General features: G+C 42.2%; 1 protein-coding gene across 6 annotated transcripts in view; it reads right to left on the bottom strand.

The window, feature by feature from the left end:
* Positions 1–24,435, bottom strand: part of CIT (citron rho-interacting serine/threonine kinase) — a 170,716-nt gene that overhangs the window by 118,608 nt on the left and 27,673 nt on the right. For all 6 annotated transcript variants that reach the window (XM_059676599.1, XM_059676601.1, XM_059676602.1 and 3 more), the window contains exons 6-9: positions 20,663–20,805; positions 19,205–19,298; positions 12,429–12,632; positions 10,873–11,026 (exon numbers count right to left, since the gene is read on the bottom strand). In XM_059676599.1, the coding sequence (XP_059532582.1) occupies positions 10,873–11,026; positions 12,429–12,632; positions 19,205–19,298; positions 20,663–20,805 (595 nt within the window). The remainder of the gene's footprint in view (positions 1–10,872; positions 11,027–12,428; positions 12,633–19,204; positions 19,299–20,662; positions 20,806–24,435) is intronic.

Here is a 24,435-nt window from a genome sequence, read left to right as displayed (position 1 = left end):
CAAGCCTCTCCTGGTCTAACAAGCTTCCACCCAGGCTCCTTCACCCCATGAGGTAGGCGTGTGGAATAAACACATGTAGTCTCACCCTTTAATTCACCCCTCCCCCAAGGAAGGACTTGGACATTCAGCAGGCTATTTTAGTGGCGCACAGGGTTGCTGCAAAAACAAGAACCAGGCTTACCACTTCCTGTTTTATTGCCCATGTCCAGATGCAGCAGGCACTCAACCAAGTGACCACGCTTGTCCTCCTTATTTCCATCACGCCTACTGCGCAAGGCCTCCCAGTTCACGAGGGAAGACCTCCATTCGTCTCTGTTCAATAGGGTAGGTGAATTTAACAGAGCCCTACGTCGAAGGTTACTGAGCACTTGCCTTGCCAAGAATAAAGTGGATATTTCCATCCCTATCTGGCTACCAGTTCTTTGTGTGTGTCCTTTGTTAGTCAGAATTTTGAGGGACAGAACGGTGGGTCTTAGAACCCAAAGTGTCAGTGCTATACCTTTCCTTTCTATCAGCAGGGATCAACAGAGTTGGCCACACTTTTCTCTGAAGTGAGACACTGAAAATCATTGCCAAGCCCTCAGTCATGAACAACCTGGACCTCCTTGTCTTTGTCCCAGGCTTTAATCTCTTTGACTCCTGCCAACTGCCCTCTTTAATTCTATCCAAACATCGCCCTCTGAGTATGTACGTAAATGCAATCACCACACTTCACAGAGCTGACTGTGAAGTTGGCTGCTGAATATAGTCCCAGATGTTTAATATAATTTTGAATCTTTGGCCAAATCATTTCCATGATTGCTTGGTTGTGGAAGGTTTTCTGGCAAGTGAGAATTTAAGGGCTATGGATTCCCATTTATGGGCTTTCTCTACAAACCTATTTCCTGTTTCCCATCTTCTCCCAGAAAAGGCACTAATTTATACCTCGTTTAGAGTTGATTAACTGAACTGGAACTTAGCATTGCATTGTTGGCTTACACGAAGAGGCACTATAGGAAGAATCATAGGGAAGTCCCCAGGGCATGTATTGGAAGGATGTGGCCCACCATGTCACAAGGGGTCTCATTTATAGAGAAGCTCCTCAAGGCTCAGTATCCAGAAAATCAAATCTTTTCTGAGCAAACTATTCTGGGTCTCTTTCTCGTGGAACTGGGGCTCGTGGGACTGTTCTAATATTTTCTGCTGTGGCCACTAGAAGGCTGAGAGTACCAAATCTGTCTTCTAGCAACTTGACAGGCACTTGCTTGTTTTCACCTTTGACCCTGATTTTATTTCCTTACTCTGATATTTCTACCACCCAGATTTCTACATTTATTTTGTATCCTTTTAGTACTGCAATTATAACTAAAATAAGCTTGTTTCAACTTATCTTGGAATAAAGTGAAATATTACATATGTTTAACATCTGGATGTAGCTTCTAGAATGAAATCCTATCATTTTAATTCATAAGCATTTAGCTCTTTTTAGTCTATTTTATCTTGTCAATGACTTACTCTCTAAAAAAAGAACAGCCCTCAAGAGACACATCAATATCCACCTGTATATCCCATAAGACGGTAAGAGCTTCTGACGACATGTCTTCATTATTCCATCTTTAGGTTTTAGCAGGTGGTCCAGTAAGTTGTGTTTCTGCTATCACTACTATACCATCCCCCCTCTTTCTACCCTCCTTATACCAGTTCCCCAACCAGCTCCTTTCCTCCCTTCCTCCTGCCCCTGAAGTGACTGGGTGAGTGTCTGACAGGGAGATACTAGTACATTTAAGGGGCCACCCAAGGCTAACAGAGAAGTACATCTACCACCGTCCTCAAACTATTTTATAAAACAACACATGGCCGGAAGCCTGCTCAAATGATAGGAGACCTTAAAAAGGCTCAAAACACACACACACACACACACACACACACACACACACACACACACACACTGCACAAGCCATTGAGAGAATGCTATCTGAAAAACAGAACACTAAAATAAATAACTGAAATATTCATATTAAAACCGTAAGTGGCTTTTCATTTGAGAAGAAAGCACTGCTCATTTGAAATCAATAGTCAGAGTGGCAAATTCAAAGGATAAACACAGTAGGGTTTTGCAAAGACTTTCCCCTCATTTATTCCAATGATGCAGGAAAATAACCTGACAATAAATACTCCTGAATTCTTGAGAGGCAGTATAATGATGCTGTTAAGAGTACAGGCTGTGCTGTCGTTTATATTAACAGAAAATATTATGGAAAGTTATACAAAAATTTGGCAGTAGTGGTTCGCTGTAGGGAGAGGAACTGGGTGTGTGGTGGGAAGATGTTTTTCATTGTATAACCTTCCCTGACACTGGAATGTTTTCCCAGGGACTGTACTACTTTTCATATAAATAAAAGCTAAGAGAGCTTGGGGTCAGGGAGATCTGATTTGACTTCTGCCACTGCCAACGCCTGGCTCAGTGACCTTCACCAAGCGGCTTCATCTCTTTAAGCCTTAGTATCCTTATCTGTACTGTGGGACTAATAATTGTACCTGTCTCACAGAGGTTTGGGGAGAAGTAAATGAAACAATAACATGCATAAAGTATTTTTGCAGAGCCCCTAGCACATAGCAGGTGCTCAATAAATGGCATGGCAGTATAATACGCAAATAAAAAAGTGTTAATGATGAAAAACCGAATCCATCCTTAATTAAAGGTAAATATAAAATGACAGTTAGCTGCGGTGTGGGAAGGCATAAAACTGCCTTTTTACAACCATATGCTAACAGCAGGTGAAGATTAAGTTAAACCACCATCTTGAAAGTCATGAAGGATATAAAGCCCATCTGAGGGAGAATTTTCAATTCCTCAAAAGCAGAACCTAAAATTTGGCATTTCTAAGCACTTCCATCCACCCATTGAAGTTCTTAGCCAAAAAGCAGTTTCCCCGTAGCCTGACCTGAGCACAAAACTAAGAAGACTCCACAAACATGAACAAGAAACTCAGATCTAATTTTCTCCTCTTGCCAAGCTTCACAAACACTAATATGCACAGGAATCTGATTCCTGGGGACCTTATTAAAATGCAGCTTCGGCTTAGCAGGTGGGGCATGAGTCTCTGCATCTCTAACAAGCTCCCAGGTGATGCTGACGCTGCTGGTCCACAGGTCCCACTGACCCCAGACGACGGCTCCACTGCTTGTCAGCCAACAGCAATCTTGAGGGATTCCGATTACTGTGATACTCTCTCCTGGTAACAACCAGTCGGTTCTTTTAAATCAATAATTCTGGCCCTAACTGGTTTGGCTCAGTGGATAGAGCATCTGCCTGCGGACTGAAAGGTCCCAGGTTCGATTCCGGTCAAGGGCATGTACCTTGGTTGCAGGCACATCTCCAGTAGGGGGTGTGCAGGAGGCAGCTGATCGATGTTTCTCTCCCATCGATGTTTCTAACTCTCTGTCCCTCTCTGTAAAAAATCAATAAAATATATTTTTTTAAAAAAAATAAAATAAATCAATGATTCTGAACTGGGGGGGACTGTGTCCCCAAGGGACACTGGGCAATGAACATCTGGAGACATTTTTGGTTGTCACAACTGTAGGGATGGCCTCTATGGGTAAAGGCCAAAGGTGCTGCTAAACATGCTACAATTCACACAACAGCCCCCACAACGAAGAATTACCTGGTCCCAAATGTGAATAGTGCCCAGGTTGAGAAATCCTGTTCTAAATAAACAGAAAACATGAGTCCAGTCCTCTCAATTCATCTCAAGACTATAAACCCCGATTTTAGAAGTAGGTCATTGATCCAGCAGTGATTGTCCTTTCCCAAGCTAAATCTGAGGTGTGGGAAGGGTAAGAGATTAGCAGAAAGAACAGAACGCTATACATAGAGAGGGGTCACTGGGTCATGGTCTACATTTTGTTTAAAATCAAGCATTGGTGGTTCAGTAAGCCAGAATGACCAACTAAGCATTAAACTTTCTACCTTTTGAGGTGCAGCAATTTTAACAGAACCATAGCTCTATCTAAGCAAAGGCTCTAATGCTTAGACTATAAGCTCCATGAAGACAGGGTCATATCCAAATTTATTCACCTATAGAGCTACAGCACCCAATGTAGCCCTTAGACATTGTAGGTACTCAAATATCATGATGAGTCTTGTACATCCAAAAATTACTGCAATCTACACTAATAATAAGACAAATATGTAAATTGACCATCCCTTCGGGACGCCCCACAGCCAATCAAGAGTGTGTATGCAAATTAACCCAACAAAGATGGCGGGCCTGTGGGCAGTGCGCACACACACAGGTGCTGAGCGGCTGGGGGCGGGGCGGTAACGCCCTCTACATCACCATGGCAGGCCTGTAGGCAGGACGTATGTGCCGAGCAGCTGGGGGGCGGGGCATTTCCACCCCCCCCGCCCCCCCAGCTGCTCCAGGCCTACCTGTGCAGGCACCAAGCAGCCTGGGTCCCGGGGAAGCCATTGGAGTGTCTGGTCCTGTCAGCCCGGCCTGGGGGCAGCTGAAGTTCCCAATCCTTTTTGTTTCTGCAGCCCCTGGACCATAAGTGAAAACCAAGAGCACAGGGAGCACCAGGAATTCTGGGAATCGTAATTCTGGTGGCAGCCCCTGGACCGGAAGCAGAAGCCCAGAGCGCCGGGAGCACCAGGAATGCTGAGAATCGTAGTTCTGGTGGCAGATGCTTTGTGCAATCTCCTAGACACCAGAGCAAAGTGAGCCTGGAGCAAGTTACTTGTGTGAGTGGGGGGTGGAGGGAAAGCAAAGGTGAGAGACATAAGTAAAGTCAAAGTGTTGAGGAAAAATTAAAAGGAAGATATCCTGCAACTTCTAGGAAATCTCCACCAATGGAGCAAAGAAAAAAAAAAGACCCCTACTCTTCTGTGAGCACAAAACCAAACTAGGTTGGGGTCTCAGATAATTCACTCAGATGACTGCAAAGACAGACAGAAACTCCCGGATTGGAGAGGGCTCCCCTGAGGGCTCCAGATTGGAGAGGGTGCAGGTTGGGCTGAGGGACCCACCCCCCGTGCATGAATCTTCATGCACCGGGCGCCTAGTCCTATATAATAAAAGGCTAATATGCAAATCAACTGAACGGCAGAACAACTGGTCGCTATGACATGCACTGACCAGACCCTCAACGCAGGAACTGCCCCGTGGTGATCAGTGCGCTCAACGCAGGAACTGCCCCGTGGTGATCAGTGCGCTCCCGCGGGGGGGACACCACTCAGCCAGAAGCTGGGCTCACAGCTGGCAAGCACAGCAGCAGTGGCAGGGGCCTCTCCCGCCTCCATGGCAACGCTAAGGATGTCCAACTGATGGCTCCAGGACTGCGAGAGGGCGCAGGCATAATGGGAGTATCGATATGGATTTTCGACTGCGCACCACCAGGACCACCCCCCAGGGGCATTCCCAGACTGCGAGAGGCAACCACTTCCCCCCACCCCCTAAGTGCACGAATTTTGTGCACCAGGCCTCTAGTTACTAATATACGTAAATAGACACAAAGATTAAACCATCTATATTGTGAGATGGTTTATGATATGTCATCATTAAAAATCACAATTACTTCTGCTAGGGCATGCATGTTATTATAGAAAGAGCATGGGCTCTAGACCTCAACCCAAATCTGGCCCCTCTCACTCACTTGCTATATGACCTGGGATAAGTTACCACAATGTCCACATCTGTGAATGGGTATAAAAATCCTTACCTCTGACAGAATTGTTTAAAATAATATGGTGTGATATACTTAAATACCTAGTAGTTGACTCAGAATAGGTGCCATTCCTATCATATAGGGACTGGAGCAAAACACCCAATGGGTTAGTTACATAGTGCTTATTTCTACACACAACAATATGTAGAATTTCACCTGAGGCTAAGAAGAAATAGACCTCCTCTCCTTTAAACCAAATGCTGTCATCCCTCAGGTTAAGTGAGCATCCACAGGATTATGACCTTGTGGTTTCACTATTCAGATAGCAAATAATGATCATCAGCAAAAAAAAAAAAAAAAGAGAGAGAGAGAGAGAGAGAAAGAGAGAGTGAGAAACCTATCTGACAGGGGAATATCTCAGTATTCAACTCCCAGATCAAAACAAAATGTACTCTCTGCTAACAAATGTTAAGGACCTGAAAACTCAGAATAAGGTGCTACTTGCACTGACATCACCATGCCTTTGGGGGGGGCGGGGGCGGGGGGGAATATGTTTTGGAAAGTGTAACTGGAAGAGTGCACCAGACTGCTATGCTTCCCCCCTGATAGGAGCAGGGGCATGATGCCAGGAAAGGCAGGTGCGACCCCAAAGGCATGAAAGAGGAGCTTGACTAGCTTCAGCTTTCCAGAGCCCAAAATCAGAGTGGGTACAACCAGACTCCGGACCAACACCTGAAACATCACCAGAACTGCATGGCCCAAGAAACACAGTACACTTAAGAAGCCCCAGACTAAAACAATGGAAAGCAGCCTTGAAATAATGATAATAATAATAAGCAGCTGAAAACCCAACCTTACATCTGATTGTGTGAAGCTGGGAACGAAGCATCAGAGTAATGGGCACCTGGTGACCATGAGTGTGGCAGTGACTCATCACAGAGGTTGCTTGCTGGGAGAATAAGCATTCCTGAGCTGGGTCAGAGTCCTGGTGGTGCCAATATCACCCCCCAGGGGCAGGACCCAGGAGGGCACAGATGCTCCACCTGACTTCAGTGTCAAAGCCAAGACTTGTCCAAGTTTCTCTCAGAAGCCATTCCCAACTCTGTCATTCATAAATTTGCCCAGACCCTTCTTAAACTGCATTTATATATCCAGCCAAGACCACCTCTTGAGATAATGAGTTTTAGAAGATTACCTGCTGTGTTAAGCAGTACTTCCTTCAGTTACAACAAGAAAAAAAAGAATTAGGGGTGAAACAGCCGAGAGGTTAGTTGCTTTCATCAAGGAACACTCTTGTGTGTGGAAAGTGGACTATTCAACAGTTTGGAACCACGAGGCATTTCAGCAGCAACCATGAACTTGGGAAACTTGATGACTTCAAGTGTATTGTTTAACAAAAGTCAATCAACATGTACTTATGGGAAAAAAAGGCTGGACAAAGGCATAATTTCTGTTAGAGTGAGAACACAGCTCAAATTGCATGGAGTCCAGCAATGTTCTCACTCACAAAGCCCTGAGCTGACAGCAAATATGCAGGGATCAGAGGCTGGTGAAAATAAGAAAACCTGCCAGGAGACGGTGAAATTAATACCATGGCTCTCTGCATGGTGAGGGAGGCCGCGGGACCTCCAGGAAAGGGCACTACCAATCCTCACTGGGCAGGAAGATGCCACCCATTGGCTGAGCTACATTTGTTGATAGGATTAGTCCCAGCAACTACAAACACTCTAATTGCAATATGGTACTTGGATTTTGTTCCTGAAGAAGAAAGAAAACATGAGTGGGGACACTGGTGAAATAAGAAGCAGGTCTAAAGTTTATTAATAGTAATATTAATAGTTTATTAATAGCAATACTAATCTTAGTTTTGACAAATGTGAGATTGTTATGTAAGATGTTAACATTAGGGGAAACTGGGAGAAGGGTATGTGGGAACTCTCAGTACTATCTTTGCAACCTTCCTCTAAATTTAACACTATTCCAAAGTAAAAAGTTTATTAAAATTAAAAGAAACATTTTTGAAGCCAACATATTTCATGACTATTCAGAGCCACTATACTGGGAGTTGGAAGTCAATAAAAACCATCAAGTTTTAAGAACCAGGATTCTGGGCAAAGGGCCTGAAAAGACATTTTTCTAAAGAAGACATACAAATGGCCAACAGTTATATGAAAATGTGCTTAACATCACTAATCATCAGGGAAATACAAATCAAAACCACAATGAGCTATCACTTCATACCTGTGAGGATGGCTATTATAAAAAAGATAAAAGATAAGTACTGGCAAGGATGTGGAGAAAAGGGAACCTTTGTGCACTGTTGGTGGGAATGTAAACTGGTACAGCCACTATGGAAAACAGTATAGAGGTTGCTCAAAAAAGCTAAAACTAGAACGACCATGTGGCCCAGCCAGCCCCTTTCGGTTATGTACCCACAGAAATTAAATCAGTGCCTCGAAGAGATATCTGTGCTCGCATTTCATGGCAGCATTATTCCCAACAGCAAAATATGAAAACAGCCAGGTGTCCATCAATGGATGAATGGACACAGAAGCTGTGAATATATATATATTAACAACATGGGTGAACTTGGAGGACACTGTGCTAAGGGAAATAAGACAGGCACAGAGAGAACAATGCTGCACGATCTCACTTCTGTGCAGAATCTAAAAAAGTCAAATACACAGAGGCAGAGAGTAGAACATTGTTTACCAGGGTGGGGAGGTGGAGGAAACAGGGAAATATTGGTCAAGGAGTACAAAATTGGAGTTATGTAGGATGAGTAAGTCTAGAGATCTAATGTACAGAATTACTACAGTTAACAATACTGTACTGAAGTCTGGAAATTTGCTAAGGGAGTAGATTTCAGGTACTCTCACCACAAGAAAATAAAAGTAAGAGAAAGAACTAACTGTGAGATGGATATGTTAATTAGCTTGACTACAGTAATCATTTCATCATGCATATGTATAGCAAATCATCATGTTGTACATCTAAATATATACAATTTTTACTTTAAAAAATAAATTTTAATAAAAGAATTAGGATTCAGTTGGGTGAAGAGAATTCCCTTATAAAAATGAGTGTGTCAGGGGGAGAAGGGACAGGACATGTGTTAAAAATAAGGAAAAGGTAAGAGGGCACTTATTAGCATATGGAAAAATTAAGATAGCCACAGAAGGAATAGTGAGCCAAATATGGCAGCAACAAGTGTGAAGATGACTGAGACTATTAGTAATCCATCACAAAGTCATCTCCTCCCAAAGACAACCATGACCTTCAGAGATGGGCCTCATGATGGACAGCATGGGCCACATTCTACACTGACATGTATTCTCCACAGGGCTATATCATTTACAGAACAGTGGTTCTACTTGTAAATCCAAAAGCCTAAAACCTATAAACAGCCCAAAAGGAAAAGATTAGAACAAAATCTGAGAATTCTTTTTTTAAAATATATTTTTATTGATTTCAGAGAGGACAAGGGAGGGAGAGAGAGATAGAAACATCAGTAATGAGAGAGAATCACTAATTGGCTGCCTCTTGCATGCCCCACAATGGGGATGGAGCCCACAACCTGGGCATGTGCCCTTCACTGGAATCAAACCCAGGACCCTTCAGTCCACAGGCCAACACTCTATCCACTGAGCCAAACCAGCTAGAGCAAAATCTGAGAATTCTGATACAATACTGAAAAGTCAAGGTTTACCAAAAAAACAAAATAAGTTAATCACTATTCCCTGACTTACTTGAGTGGAGATATGTTCTTAGACATAATCCACAAGTGCATGCATAAACCATTAGCTGCTTATTCAAGAATCTATATATAGTATAAAAGGCTAATATGTAAAGAGTCCCCTCGGGAGTTCGAAGGTGAGACCAGGAGTTCTAGTGCTCACTATGACATGCACTGACCACTAGGGGCAGCACGGAACATGGTGGGTGACCAGCAGCACCCCAGCTGAGGGAGTGAGGGAAGGAGGAGGTGGGGAGGTGAGGAACCTGATCAGCCCTGATCGCAGGCCAGGCCAAGGACCCTGACGATGCATGAATTTCATGCACCGGGCCTCTAGTATTAGAGATAAGAAGGCAAGGCAAGAAAAGATTAAGTATCTGAATAGCAGCTAACAGAAATTGTATCTTCTTTCTAAAAGCAAAAAGAAAGACTACACTGAAAATGTATTGCTGATTAAAAGCTAAGAACCATGGAGAGTTGGGGGTTGATGCCTAAATATTTGAAAAATAAAGCAATGTGGCTACCAGAGGGAAAAAAAGCCAAGAAAGACTTATGGAAGTGCAACCTACTTAAATATTTTGGCGGGAGGTTAGAGAAACCATCAAAATGGCTTTCAACTGGACAATACTGGATCTTAACCCAACACGTTCCAGCTAAAGGTGCAAGCGGTGATAATTACAACAGTTCCAACTAGAAGCCTGGTTTTGCCACCTAGACATGGCTTCCATTTCCCCACCTCCCCTCATCAGCAAAAATAAAACACACTCAAGCAGGCCAATGGCTTTCCGACTGGCTAATCTATGCTAATCACTGGGTCAGGTCACTAGAACACATTCAATAAACAACACACCCAAATACAAAAAGGTTTTAAAAAATCACCAATTTGTAAAAACCCAAGCATTTTTATTTTGTTGACAATAAATCAGGCCTTTGTTTTTAATGAAGTTAGTTTGCATTAGTTCATTACAAAGTGATATATGAATGAATCCACTCTGTGTATACATTATAGATTTTACATGCTTGTGAGCAAACACAAAAATCTTAGAGGGAAGCAAATGAAAATGCGAGGCATCTATGGCTTTCATGCAGGCTTGGCCATTAGCAGAGCAACCTGGGCACTTTGCCTAATCTCGGAATCCTTTTCCTAACCTGTGAATGAAATACCCAGGCCCACTTTTCCTCTGGAAGGAAACTCTATTGAAGCAAGTGACCACCTTCAAACTCCATCTCTCTAACTTACTGAGGGATAATATTCTAAAGGCCGCATAACCACGGAGTTTGACCAGTGACCCAGTTCTGTGCAAACAACTTTAAAGTGGAATTACTCAGACAGCTGCATTACACCATCAGCCTTTTCTATCCAGTATATAATGAAAGCCTTATTGTTATAGTTTATACCAGCTTCTGTGGGCCACAATAATTTCAGGTCATCCTCAAGTGTTTCTGAATCCCAACCCCAGAACTGAAGGAACCGCAGCTCTACTTACAGTTACGAATGTTATTCCAGTCGATTTTTGAGAAAAAAGGATGGCAGCAAAGGCCTTCAAACTTCAGTCTCTCTTTCTGGCCACACAACAAGCTTTGAATCAGATCCAGTAATTCACTGCTAACTTTGGGGTCATCTGGAAACTTCAAAAACCGCTATTCCAAAAAATAAAATAATTTCCTTAGCAAATTCAGCTTCATATGCCCAATATTAAGAAAGTACTTCTCATATATGCAAGTTTCTTTTTTTTTTTTAAAGAAGGAAGTTTTGTGCCCTCTTCAGTTTGAACCAAAGGCAAGCTCCCAAAATAAATGGCCTGTTCACAGGAATAGGCCTCATTTCTTTGCAAGGGTTCAATACTTTTCATGACTTGACCCCTGCTCCTCTACCATTTCATCTCGCTCCATTCCCCATCTCCCTCTTGGCTGCCCCACAATGATGAGCTATTTAAAGCTGCCTGAACAAATCATGCTGTTCTGTCTGCCTAGAAAACCCTGCCCACCCTGAGCCCTTCTTCCCTGCCTAGCTCTTCCACCCTATCACTCCCTCCTGCACTCTCCTCTGTATTCTGCTTTTGCACACATACATGTATTCTGATTTCTGTGTGATGATGGAGGAAGAAGGCAGAGAACCTTGTCCTTGCTCATCACTGTAAACCTGATACCTAATGTAGCGAGTGCGACCTACTCATTGCTGAATGGTGGGCTGAAATGAAGGGAATAAATCAGCCCCAAGAATCATCTAAGTGGAAACTTTAACTCAAGAGGAGACCCAAGAATAACAAATAACTATGCATGTGTTAAGCATATAAAATATGTATTATACATAGAAAAATATGTATTAAGTATTCCAGAAAGATGAAATTGGGTGAGATACAAAAACCTGTGAAAACACTTCTCTTTTTCCTTTTGGTTGAAACTAAAACATTTATATTTGTCATATCATTAAGAAATGGGCTCACTATAGTGAATAGTCAGTTATTAGAAAATAGTTTTAAATTCTACTTTATATATATTACTGTATTTCTGATTCATGCCCTCAATCACATTCGACAGCTCGCAGCACTACGACACCAAGAGCATGGACTGCAAAGCCAGACTGCCTGCGTTATTTTGGACAAGTTACTTAACTACTCTGTGCTTTGGTTTCCTCATCTGTTACAAGAAAATAATAATATCCACCTCACAGGTTATTGGAGAATTTTCCAAGTTAATAAACTATATTTCATCAATTCTAAGACTCACATTTATTCACATTTAACAACACTGAAATCAAAATGCATCTTATACTCAATCAAATATCAAAGATTAACTGGCAGCAGGTTTTCTTTTTCAATGGTGCACAAAATAATGACGTAGGCTTACAATTAATTATTGGCAGCTAAAAGTCAATAAACTAAAGTAACAAAGTACTTAGAACAACTTTTGGCATAAAGTAAGTGCTGTATAAGTATTTGCTATGTTATTAACCAGTACTGCTGGTTTACATTACAAACGCACATTCCACAATTTTTAACATTTCTTAATATTACCTCAAAATCTACTAATAGCTCTTTACCTGGAAATTCATGATGTTATTAAAGGTTCTGGCCGAAGTTCCCTCCGTGAACGGAGACCTTCCATACACCATCTCATAAGCAATAACTCCCACTGACCACCAGTCACAGTCGAGGCTGTAGACACCTTTTCCGTCCCCATTCATCACTGTCAACACTTCCGGGGCCATGTAATCTGGGGTCCCAATCGGGAGTTTGGCATTCACCTGGAAACCCATAAATAAAATGAACACAACAAGCTTTCAATTACCCTCAAATATATTGCCAACAGCCACATTTCAGGCACAAGCTGATTTGCCACTGATTACTCTTCTTCCAGGCACTTAAACCTTCTGTCGAGTGGCACACTGTTAGGAAATGCAAATGACTTACTACTTTTTTTAAGCACATAGTATAATCCAAAGGGAAAGGGCAAAGAGCTGCTGATATACCCTTTGGTTATGCAATGAGAGGGGAGTATATACGTGAAATGGAAGATAGCTTTTCTGGTACACGTTACGGATATGATAGAACTTCTCTTACTTATGAAACAGCACAGTGATAATGAATCCTAAAGATGAATCTCTAAGATCAATCTACCCATTACTGAAACACTGGCAGCTAGTTGGCAACACAATATTACAAACGTGTTCTATCTCAAGTTTAAATATTTGGAATCAACATTTTCACTTTGATCCATCCACAGGGCAAGATATGAAAATTTGCACGAGAGGTCAAATGTTACTGAGTTCACTTTCCTCACCCCTCCTCCTCCAGGTCCTTGTTCCCTCCCCACTGTTCAGAAACCAGGGCCCTCCAATCCAATGGCACCCAAGCATCCGACCTTGGCAACAAAAGATTAGGGCGATGTAGCAGTCTTTTTATAAAGCTAAATATTTTCCATTTAAAGAACTGTCCTTTCTTTTTCTGAGAATTTGTCCTTCTGGCTGTTTTGGTGTTTAAATGTCCTTTGTTTCTTGAAATGATGCTCATGACAGAAGTAGGTTTTCTGCCCCTCACCCCACCCCTTCGGAGGCAACCTAGTAAGTCAGCAACAACCCTTTTGGTCTTCAAAATTGTTTTGAAGTTTCACTGAGCCATGAAATTTGAAGTCTAAGGATCACCTCTCTAACCTTTTTCCCCATAAACCAGAGAGGGCCTGATGTTAATCATATACAGTGTTGACCAGCTGTCCAACAGGCTTCTCTCATATCAGCAGTTACATGACACAAAAGAAATTTCTCCCCATTAAAGGATGTTAAGTGCCCCTCTGTGAGCCAAGAGATTTTATGGGTGAGGCCACATGTCTTTAATGCTGGGCTTTATATCAGGAAAGTAAATTCGCTTTGATTGGGAACTGAGAGGAAAGCGAATGTTTAGAGGACACTAGGAGGTCTCCTTTCCCCAGTGATGAAGACCCAAAGCTCTTCCAACTCTAAGTTTAATTTTGTCTATTCCTCTGACCCAGAGGCCCAGTGTGATTGGAAATGGACTCATTTTCCAGACTCCCCATTTCCGCCGCCTGCCTCAGGCCCACCACGTTTTCCCAAACTGTAACCCAGAAAGCAGTGTGATACTGTTACTCTTTTTTTTTTTTTTAATATATTTTATTGATTTTTTACAGAGAGGAAGGGAGAGAGATAGAGAGTTAGAAACATCGATGAGAGAGAAACATCGATCAGCTGCCTCCTGCACATCTCCTACTGGGGATATGCCCGCAACCCAGGTACATGCCCTTGACCGGAATCGAACCTGGGACCTTTCAGTCCGCAGGCCAATGCTCTATCCACTGAGCCAAACCGGTTTCGGCGATACTGTTACTCTTGACACTTGGGCCATCCACTGCTTTGGGCAACAGGCTCTCCCTGCAAATACCCATTTGGGAAAGCTACATGGTCACACCTCCCAAGAACCCCACGGGCCTGTGTTGATGCACAAAAGTGAAGAGAACGGAGGAAACATATGGTCTAAGACAGCACACCCTAAGCCTGAGGAACTGAAAGTAGCTTACATCAAGAGAAAGCCTTGATGCTGGGAAGCCTCAGTCTAGACTTCTGTGCTTTAATGTGTGTATAAATGTTAATGAGCTCAACATAGGTTAGGATGAAATTGCAGGGTTTTGGTAAAAACCATCAATACTGACAATGAGAAATATCTTTTAAATATCAAAATAAGAAAATAAACACTATAATACCTTGATTTAACCAGGTGTTGGTAATGCCACTGTATCGTTGATTAAATGCTTACCCTTTATGCCTAATTATCTTGCAGAAACATTAATACACAATCCTCAAATGTACATCCTTTGCATATGTTGGATTTTATTTTATCATCACACTAGGTTGTTTGAGAATATTCAGTTCTCCCTGTCTGCAGCTCACATGGCTTGGTTACTTGTCCACAACCAAAGAGCTGAAAGGAACTTGACTAGGTCATGTGTACCAGCATGACCCAGCAAAGGGTATAAACTGCCAATCCCTCATTTTCAAACTCATTGTTAGACTTATCAAAGAGATTCAGATAACTCCCCAAGTGATGCCCATAACAGATATGTGACCATAGGCATCTGCCTCATCCTTTGTAAATTTTCTAAATTTTAAAGAAAAATACTCCTTGGCTTGCTCTTTGTATATGTCCTACTATAGTAATTAACAGTAATTAACAGACTCTTAATGGCCATTAATGATTACTAAGTTTCCATTAGCTATTGACCTCCAAGCGTATTAAACCTGTTTGATATGTAACCTCACACATCTTGATAAGGTTTTTGCAAGATGCTTTCATTCTCCTCTGGGGGCAATTCACAGCCAGCTAATATGGGTGAGATATCAAAAAGGGAATCATGTACTAGAGTCCAGTCCAGCACACCATCTGACAAGGCCCCCGTTTTGTGAAGTTTCATTCATCTTCACTGTATTGACAGGGGAAAAAAATAGACCAGTTCAGAAGGAAATGAGAAGGAAATGACTAAGAGGCAGAAGGGTCAGTCATATTTAGAGAAATAGAGGGTTTTAAAAAAAGAAAGAAAAGGATTGACCTAGCAGATTCTTTTATAAGCAGAAAGACAAGAAGAAGGTAAGAAAACCACTGCTAAAACTACATAAAACTGCTTCAACCTACCTTTCCCCACCTCACTGCCCAGGGCCTAAACATACACCTCTGCAGAAGCAGGGGGCTAAGAAATTCTCACTCCAACATAAATCTCAAAAATGGCTATCACCTATGGGTTTCCAACTGATCAATGGGGCTGATTTATAATCTTTATTTATAATCTTCTTACAATTGTTTTCCTAAGCTGAGACAGGTTAAAAATGTTAGCTGCTTACCATTCTTTGAAATTCTAATAAATGAAGTGGGTGACCTAACTCACACAGCACGTCAGTGGCACATCCTAGAACACCCAAATCTCCAGGCAGTAAGGTCTACCTGTGCTTACTAAGAAAAATACTCCAAGGCAATATTCTAAGAAACTTGAAATAAAGACAATGGAAGATAGAAAACAACAGGTTTAAGATTCACAAATATCCAAAATACATAAACAATATTTGTGAGTGGTAAGGAAAAGGATTAACAGACTTGGGGTAACATACAATAATTTCAGTCAATGTGGATTCAATTTTATATAGTATATTTTGAGTACAAAAAACATTTAGAGCTCTGACCGGTTTGGCTCAGTGGATAGAGTGTCGACCTGCAGACTCAAGGGTCCCAGGTTCGATTCCGGTCAAGGGCATGTACCTTGGTTGCGGGCACATCCCCAGTAGGGGGTGTGCAGGAGGCAGCTGGTTGATGTTTCTCTCTCATCGATGTTTCTAACTCTCTATCCCTCTCCCTTCCTCTGTGTAAAAAAAATCAATAAAATATATTTTTTTAAAAAAACATTTAGAACCTACTTAAGGGCTATAAAACATTCTATTTAAACTTTTTTTTATTTGAGAAACATTGATTTTGTTGTTCCAAAATGTTATTTATGTAATCATTGGTTGCTTCTTGTATGTGTCCTGACCAGAGGTCAAACCCACAACCTTGGTGTATAGGGACAACACTCTAACCAACTGAGCTATCTGGCCAGGGCCATAAAATCTTCTATTTAATGGAAACACATTTCTAACCTACCTCCATTGGTCAAAAATACAAAAAAAAAAAAATTATAATCCTACTAGAGGCCCAGTGCACGAAATTTGCAGTCCGGGAGCCCTTGGGGGATGTCCCCACAGGGAGTGGGCCTAAGCCATCAGTCAGACAGCCTTAGCCCTGCCGCGGAGGCAGGAGAGGCTCCTGCCACCTCCGCCGTGCTCACCAGATGCGAGTCTGGCTCAGGGCTTTGGCTGAGCTGCGCTCTCCCCCTGTGGGAGTGCACTGACCACCAGAGGGCAGCTCCTGCGTTGAGCATCTGCCCCCTAGCGGTCAGTGTGCGTCCTAGCGACCAGTCGTTCTGCCGCTCTGTCGATTTGCACATTAGTCTTTTATTATATAGGAGGATATCTATACTTGATCTAGATTGCAGATACTTGGTCTTCTATAATAAAAGGGCCTTTGAATTTAAAACAGTGCTAAAAACCCCTACTTCTCTGGTTGTCACATGCTCGGCCCTAGAAGCAGGAAGTTCTGGAGAATGATTCTGTCTCCACAAGGAGAGGAGTGCAATACTCTTGAGTGTACAGGACTGAGTACCATCTCCTTGACCCAAATAATCCAGGGTTAAGCTCGTTGAGCTGCAAATAAAATAGTGCCTCTGGGAGGCTCCCTGCTGGGGTGAAGGTGCTACAATTAGCAGTGACAAGGGCAGTTTGAAGCACTGAAAAACAGAAACCGGAAATGAATGGGAGTCCTGTCTCTGCCACAAGGGGTCTGAAGAGAGTGACTGCAGATGCAAAGATAGGGCCTTGGTCCTAATTCCCATTTCTTCAGCAAGCAGTGACACTGGATCTTAGCCTCACATTCTGAGCAGGTTTATTGCAAACACATTAACTAGATTTCAGATGCTTCTCAATCCACAGCAGTGATTCTCAACCCGGAGTGATTTTGCCACCCAGAGGACATGTGGCAATGTCTGGAGACATTTTTGGTTGGTTGTTGCAACTGGAGGGGAAGGTACTATTGGCATCTACCTAGTGGATAGAGGCCAGGGATGCAGTTAAACATCCTGTAACACACAGGACAGCCCACAACAAAGGATTCTCCAGACCAAAATGTCAATGGTGCTGACTATGTACCTATGCTCCAATTATCAGATTATGCACCTATGGCCCAATTTATTTCTAGATGCATAAGATTTTGTTATAAATGCAATGTATAAGTTTTTTTTAATCTTATGTGGTAAAACTTCTGCTGTATTTAACTTTTTTTTACAGAGCTTTATTCCACCATAAATTCAACACCTACATTTTCATGCCTGTTCTGGAATTGCACATAATTTTAAAAACAAAATGTTTTGGTTCTATAATCTAATTCTTAATGTAATGGTCAAGAGGAATAGATTATAAAACATAATTTGAAATAATACCCACCTTTCCTCCAAGAAATTTGAGAAAGAAAGGTAACTCTACATATTGCCCTTTACAAAAAGAACTTAACTCTCACAGTTGGGGGGCATTTCGAAGAGCAGCTCCTCTAACCTCTTAATTTGTGCATTTTGACTAGAATCAGTATTTTCTGGAGAAAGAATAAAAGGCCAAACTCATAAGGACTTGTCTAGGTCACCGAGTGGTTCAGTTGTGAAATGAGTCTTAAAACCTAAGTCGATTTTCTCTTAGACTTATCATTTTTTGCATAATTGACCTCCAAATTCACATTTTAATATGTATCAACTTTATTAGATTTTTTTAATCTTTTTTTTTTTTTTTTACTTTGTCATCTTTTTCCTAAAGTATTCTCACTCTTGCTCTCAATAGCTGCCCTCCTGCCTTACTATTTAGCACATAGGATATTTATTAATTTTTACCATAGTTCCAGGACTCAGGATTAACATTTTGAGCACTTGGTTCTTAACGCCTAGAGTATTTGGTTCAAATGCTCTGATGATTAACTTTAATTTTGCTGCATGAAAAATAGAGGATTTGAAATAAAGAAGATTACATTTCATCAAAAATATTTTAAGGTTAAAAAAAACCATAATGTAACAGAAGACAGTCTCTACCAGGCAGGGAAAACAAAATAAGCATTTTTCTCTCTTTTAAACCAAACTATAAGAATGTTCCTAAAAATGTCTTGTAGGGTGTGAACAGGTATCCTATCTAATAATAGACAAAGATGCAAATTGACCATACCTTTGCTACACCCACCATTGGCTAATCAGAGCGATATTCAAATTAACCACCAACAAAGATGGAAGCTAACTTGCATATGCCGGCTGGGAGCGAAGACTGAAGACACCGTAGAAGGAAGCCAAGCAATGGAGCCGAGGTAGCGGAGACGGGCGGGAGAGAAGCAGCAGAGAAGGGCGGGGTAGGAGTAGCAAAGAAGGGCAGGGTAGGAGTAGCAGAGAAGGGCGGGAGAGAAGCTGCAGAGAAGGGCGGGGTAGGAGCGGCAGAGACAGGAGCGAAGCCCTATTCTTGCAGGAATCCTCCTGCAATAGGCCTCTAGTTATACATAAAGGGTGCCAAGGTCAAGTAAGTCTGGGAAACAGCTCTGGGTCCCCATCTCCACTCTCATCCCCCTCAAGAAGTCATTTCACACGCTGGCAGAAAAAGGCTCCAAAATGTTACTCAGCTTTATCCCAGTATTTCCCAAACTTATGAGGATCACAGCACGCTTTCCAATACAACCTCTATTAAGCTAGCTTATTGCATTTTGTTACCATCTTATTTGAGTTCATTTTAGCAGCTGATCCAAAATCCACCAGCTTGATGTGTCCTGTGCGATCAATGAGAATATTCTCAGGCTTGAGGTCTCTGTAAGAAAATCAGGCCACAAATTAGTGTTGTCTTCTCTATGCCAATCAGCAAATGCCTGCTTACCTAGGATATTGATTCAGCCAAGAATCTTAGTGTCTGCTGTAGAAAACAGTATGGAGTTTCCTCAAAAAATTAAAAATGGAACTCACATTTGACCCAGTAATCCCACTTCTAGGAATAAATTCCAAGAAATCAGAAACACCCATCAGAAAGGACATTTGCACTCCTATGTTCATAGCAACACAATTCACCATAGCTAAGATTTGGAAACAGCCTAAGTACCCATCAGCAGATGAGTGGATTAAAAAACTGTGGTACAGCTACACGATGGAATACTATGCTCTGTAAAAAAGAAGGAACTCTTACCATTTGCAACAGCATGGATGGAACTAGAGAGCATTATGCTAAGCGAAATAAGCCAGTCGGAGAAAGAGAAATATCACATGAACTCATCATTTGTGGAATATAATGAACAACATAAACTGATGAAAAAAAATAGATCCAGAGACAGAAGTATCGAACAGACTGTCCAATCTCAGAGGGAAGAGGGGGGAGTCGTTAGGGGGGTGTTAAGAGATCAACCAAAGGACTTGTATGCATGCATATAAGCATAAGCCGTGGACACAAACAGTAGGAGGGTGAGGACATGTCCTCGGGGGCGGGGGGGGGGGGGGTATGGTTGGGGAGAGGTCAATGGGGGGAAAAGGAGACATATGTAATACTTTAAACAATAAAGAATTTAAATTTTAAAAAAATCTAAGTGTCTGTGTTCTGCTATAGACCTTCCTATTGATGGATATAAATAATAAGCACACATTTGCAAAATACACTGAAGAAGAGGAGGAGGAGGAGGACTCCTATGATTCCTGGTCTAACCACATTCCATTCCCACAACATTCTCGGGGACATGAAACATCAAATAGTGAGGATGCACAGAAACCCTTTTCAAGCGAGGAGCGTGCGGAACACCTTTGTAAATTACAACAGGCGAGGTCAGAAGTACAATGCCATGGTTCTCTTCCTACATGGTATGTCAGCTCCTTCGGCAAGTCAAACTCTGTCTTTCTACCATGTAACGCAAAGACCCCTCTAAGAGCTCCTGGTCTTAATTAACTACGTGCACACACCTAACTAGCAAACTTGAGAACGTTACCATTCTAGATCTAGTCCACTGTTGAATGGGCAAGCTGAAATGACTGCCATTTTGGAAAATTTCATTTCAGCCAGTTACAGTTAAGACTGGCTAAAAATTAGATGAAATGTTATTTTGATGCCTAAGTCATTCATCCATTCATTCTATTGTTGGAACTCTTAGGTGATACAGTTAAACCCTCAGTATTGTACCAGAGAGTGTCACTTACCGATGTACATATCCCATCAGATGAACGCTGTGAACAGCCAAAATCAGTTCAGCAAGGTAAAACTGAATCATGTTTTCATCTAATTGGTCCTCATATCTATTCAAAAGTGACAGCAAGTCCCCTCCAGGCTGATATTCCATGACCTGTATAGAATGCCAAAGCTATTAATTCTTAATACACACACACAAAAAGGAAATGTCTCAATTAGATCCTCAAATCCAGCCTGACATGTTATAATTACGATGTCTCCACAAAGTAATGAAGATGTGTGAGACGTATTATAAGTCACGTAGAATGAGGTCCCTGCCCTTAGGAAATGGTATCTGTTCCCCAAGAGAATCAATAAAATGAAAGACTAGTGCCAGACCCCATGCACAATGTCTACAAGGCAAGCTCGAAAAGTTGAATTAAATCCTCCCACGTGCCCACCCACCGACACTGACAGGTATCCCCGAGGGTAAGTACACAGCTTGGATGGAAATCCTGGAGGACAACGAACCTCTGCACCCCTTCTGCATTCCCCTCAGCGCCCAGTGGAACACAGCAGGCGTGCAATAAATGTGATACCATCTTTGCCTTTAACCGTCAGTCAGGGTGGAAGGCAATCTGACTCTATTAAATATTTAAACGTGAACATATACTCTTTGGTCTCATAGTCCACTTCTGACTATTTTACAGGAACTTGTAATAGTTTGTAAACAGATAAACAGACTCGCTGCAGCACTGTTTGTAACACAGAAGAAAAAAACCTGGACGTCACCTAACTATCCATCAGTAAGAGACTGCTAAAATGTAATCCACCTAAACAGTGGGCTAAGATGCAGATATCAAAAATGAATGGACTCAATCTATTCACACTGCCATGGAGAGCTGTCCATGGTAATCTATGGAGTGGCATCCTACGCAGGATAAAGCACAGCTCCTTTGTTGTGAATGTAGGGAAAAAACACAAATTATTACATTTGTTAGTATATACACAGGGCGGTTAGTGCCCTGGCTGGTGTTTCTCAGTGGTTAGAGCATTAGCCCACATACCGAAGGGTTGAGGGTTCAATTTCCGATCAAGGACACATACCTGGGTTGCAGATTCAAGCCTTGGCCCTGGTCGGTTGCATGCAGGAGGCAACCAATAAATGTATTTCTCTCATATCAATATCTCTCTCTCTCTCTCTCTCTCTCTCTCTCTCTCTCTCTCTCTCTCTCTCTCTCTTTCTCTCTCTCTCTCTCCCTCAGCCTCTCCTTTCCACCCTATCTAAAACTCAATGGAAAAAATATCCTTGGGTGAGGATTAACAAAACAAACAGAAAAATATTTGATTAGCAAAACACTTCTCCCTCACCAAAGAACCCTCTCAATACAAAGCCCGGCACCAACAAGGCCGTCCACACTGTTCACGTCCTTTCGCTCTGCGAAGTGAATTCTCTCCACCCTCCTCCAAGCTCCTGTTTGCTTTTAGTCCAGAATTAGAAGAAAGCTCTAGTCAAGTCAAACAAGGAGCCTTGGCACATATCCCCAGGGGCCCCAGGCTAGTCAAGTAAAGACTCTGCCCCACACCGAGCCAGCCCCACGCCTGAGGCCCCGAAAGGAATCAGTGACTTGCATGTCCTCCCGGAGGGCTCCACATCACCCTGGAGTCTCCCCCATTCACATGGCATCACAAACATGGCAGATACTCAACCAGAGACTGGACAATTTGAAGAGTAAGGTTCCATCTGATTTGATCTATGAACTAACAAGAACAGCAACACTTAGAAGGGGAGGCAGCTAAAATGTAGACTTCATGTCCCCCAAATTCACAGCAGACATAAGCTACTTGTCCCTGTGCTAAAGGAGCCCACAGGGGCCACCTAGTTGCCTATAGCTCACCCACTCATCTCAACCTGGTTCTCTATAGGCCCTGGTATGTGGGGGAATGAATGCTAATTTTGATGTCTGTTTTACATACATATTACCATCAAAAATGTCTTAAACATCCCCCCAAGATTCACAGATAACACTAGTAGTCACACTTTTAGAATGGAAATGTCTTAAAATAAGAACAATGCATATTTATGACAACACGTAGCAGTTATAAATTTTCTAACCTGGCTCTATTGAAGATGTGAAAAATTGAACAGCTTTTAAGTTTAAGGATGAGAAAGTCAATGCATAGCAGCCACTGACAACTTTTAAGAACTCACAAATTGACCACTATTTAGTACTTAGCAGCTACTCCTGAAGAGTCTATTGTAATAATCAGTAAAACAGTTTAGAAAATAAGAACCATCTCTTAGAAAGGCAAAAAAACATGCATGCTGTTCAAAAAAATAAAATTTCCTGAGCTAGAAATCTCTGCCCAAATTAGATTTGTCTTTTCTACAAGCCAAACAACTTTTTATTTCTTCAAAACCAGGGCTGATTGAGAAGACAAGCAACAAAAATTACAACAGCTGCTAGGCAGCATGCTCCACAACATGAGGCCAAAGAGACATACGAAATTACAAACCTACCTAAATAGACTGGGTACTTATCAAAGAAGCTAATTGAACTCGACCCACCAATATGATTCCAGATTACCATACAAAAATCCCAACTGGGCACCACTAGGAAGACTCAGCTTGGCTATTTATTGAGTAGATTTGGCTATCCCAAGATGTTACCCATGTCCTAACCCTTATCCTACTGGGGTAGCTGTTCATCTGGTCTGAATGGAGCCCATGGGGAAGATGGCGTGGCTGGGGCCAACCCCAGCTTAATCAATCATCTTGCTGTTGAGCTTAGAGATACAATATAGAACCAGGACTCAGACACTTTCAGAAAACACATTTGGGCTTTTAAAAATGGTACCAAGTCAAGAGGCTCCAAAAGCATCATCAAAAGTCAAAAACTAAGAGCCCAAGCCAGTTTGGCTCAGTGGATAGAGCGTCAGTCTGCGGACTGGAAGGTTCCGGGTTCTATTCTGGTCAAGGGCACATACCTCGGTTGCAAGCTGAATCCCCAGCCCTGGTCAGGGCAAGTGCAGGAGGCAACCAGTCCATGTTTCTCTCTGTCTCTCCCCCTCCCTTCCATGCTCTCTAAAAAAATCAATGGAAAAATATCCTCGGGTAAGGATTAACAACAACAAAAAGGAATAAAGATTGACATTCCTAAAAAAAAAAAGTCACAAACTAAGAGTCTTTAAGAGCGGCATCAACAGAACACTATCAACAAATTAAGGCCGAAGTTACCACCCAGGCTGTTCCAGACCGATCATTCACAGCACTTGATTTTACTATTCAGTGGTGCCCAGTGAGATGTTGGTCCCCCCAAAATATGGTTTCTAACCTACTTAGACTGGGAAGTCCTTTGGGCAGGGCTCCTCAAACCTGCCTGCCCACCAGAATCACTTGGGTAGGTAAGCACTATTTTAAAACAGATAAAATATATTCATCCAAATAAATACGTGAGTGCCTACGATAAGCTACTAGGCACTGTTTTAGATATTAGGAAAACAGCTTTCTTCATGGAGCTGGAATTCTAATGGAATGAAAACATTTATTTTTAATTAAGCAGCATGAAAGGATAAAGTATGTCTCTTCCCATCCTAACCATTCAGGATCTTGTTAAAAATGTGGATTCCAGGGACCAACTCGGACTCCATGGATCAAGCTCCATGGGTGGGGCCCAGGGGCCTGCATTTTCGGGCGCTACCCGGTGATTCTGATGCAGCCAGCCCAGCCCTGTACTAGACCCGCTGCCTGGGGCTCCCTACTCCGACCAGTTGAAAAGTTTCCACAGCAAAGGTGCCCTTGTAC

Source organism: Myotis daubentonii, chromosome 19, assembly GCF_963259705.1.
Source record: "Myotis daubentonii chromosome 19, mMyoDau2.1, whole genome shotgun sequence".
Taxonomy (NCBI): domain Eukaryota; kingdom Metazoa; phylum Chordata; class Mammalia; order Chiroptera; family Vespertilionidae; genus Myotis; species Myotis daubentonii.
Note: the sequence above shows the minus strand (reverse complement) of the source record. Positions and strands in the feature narration are given on the sequence as shown.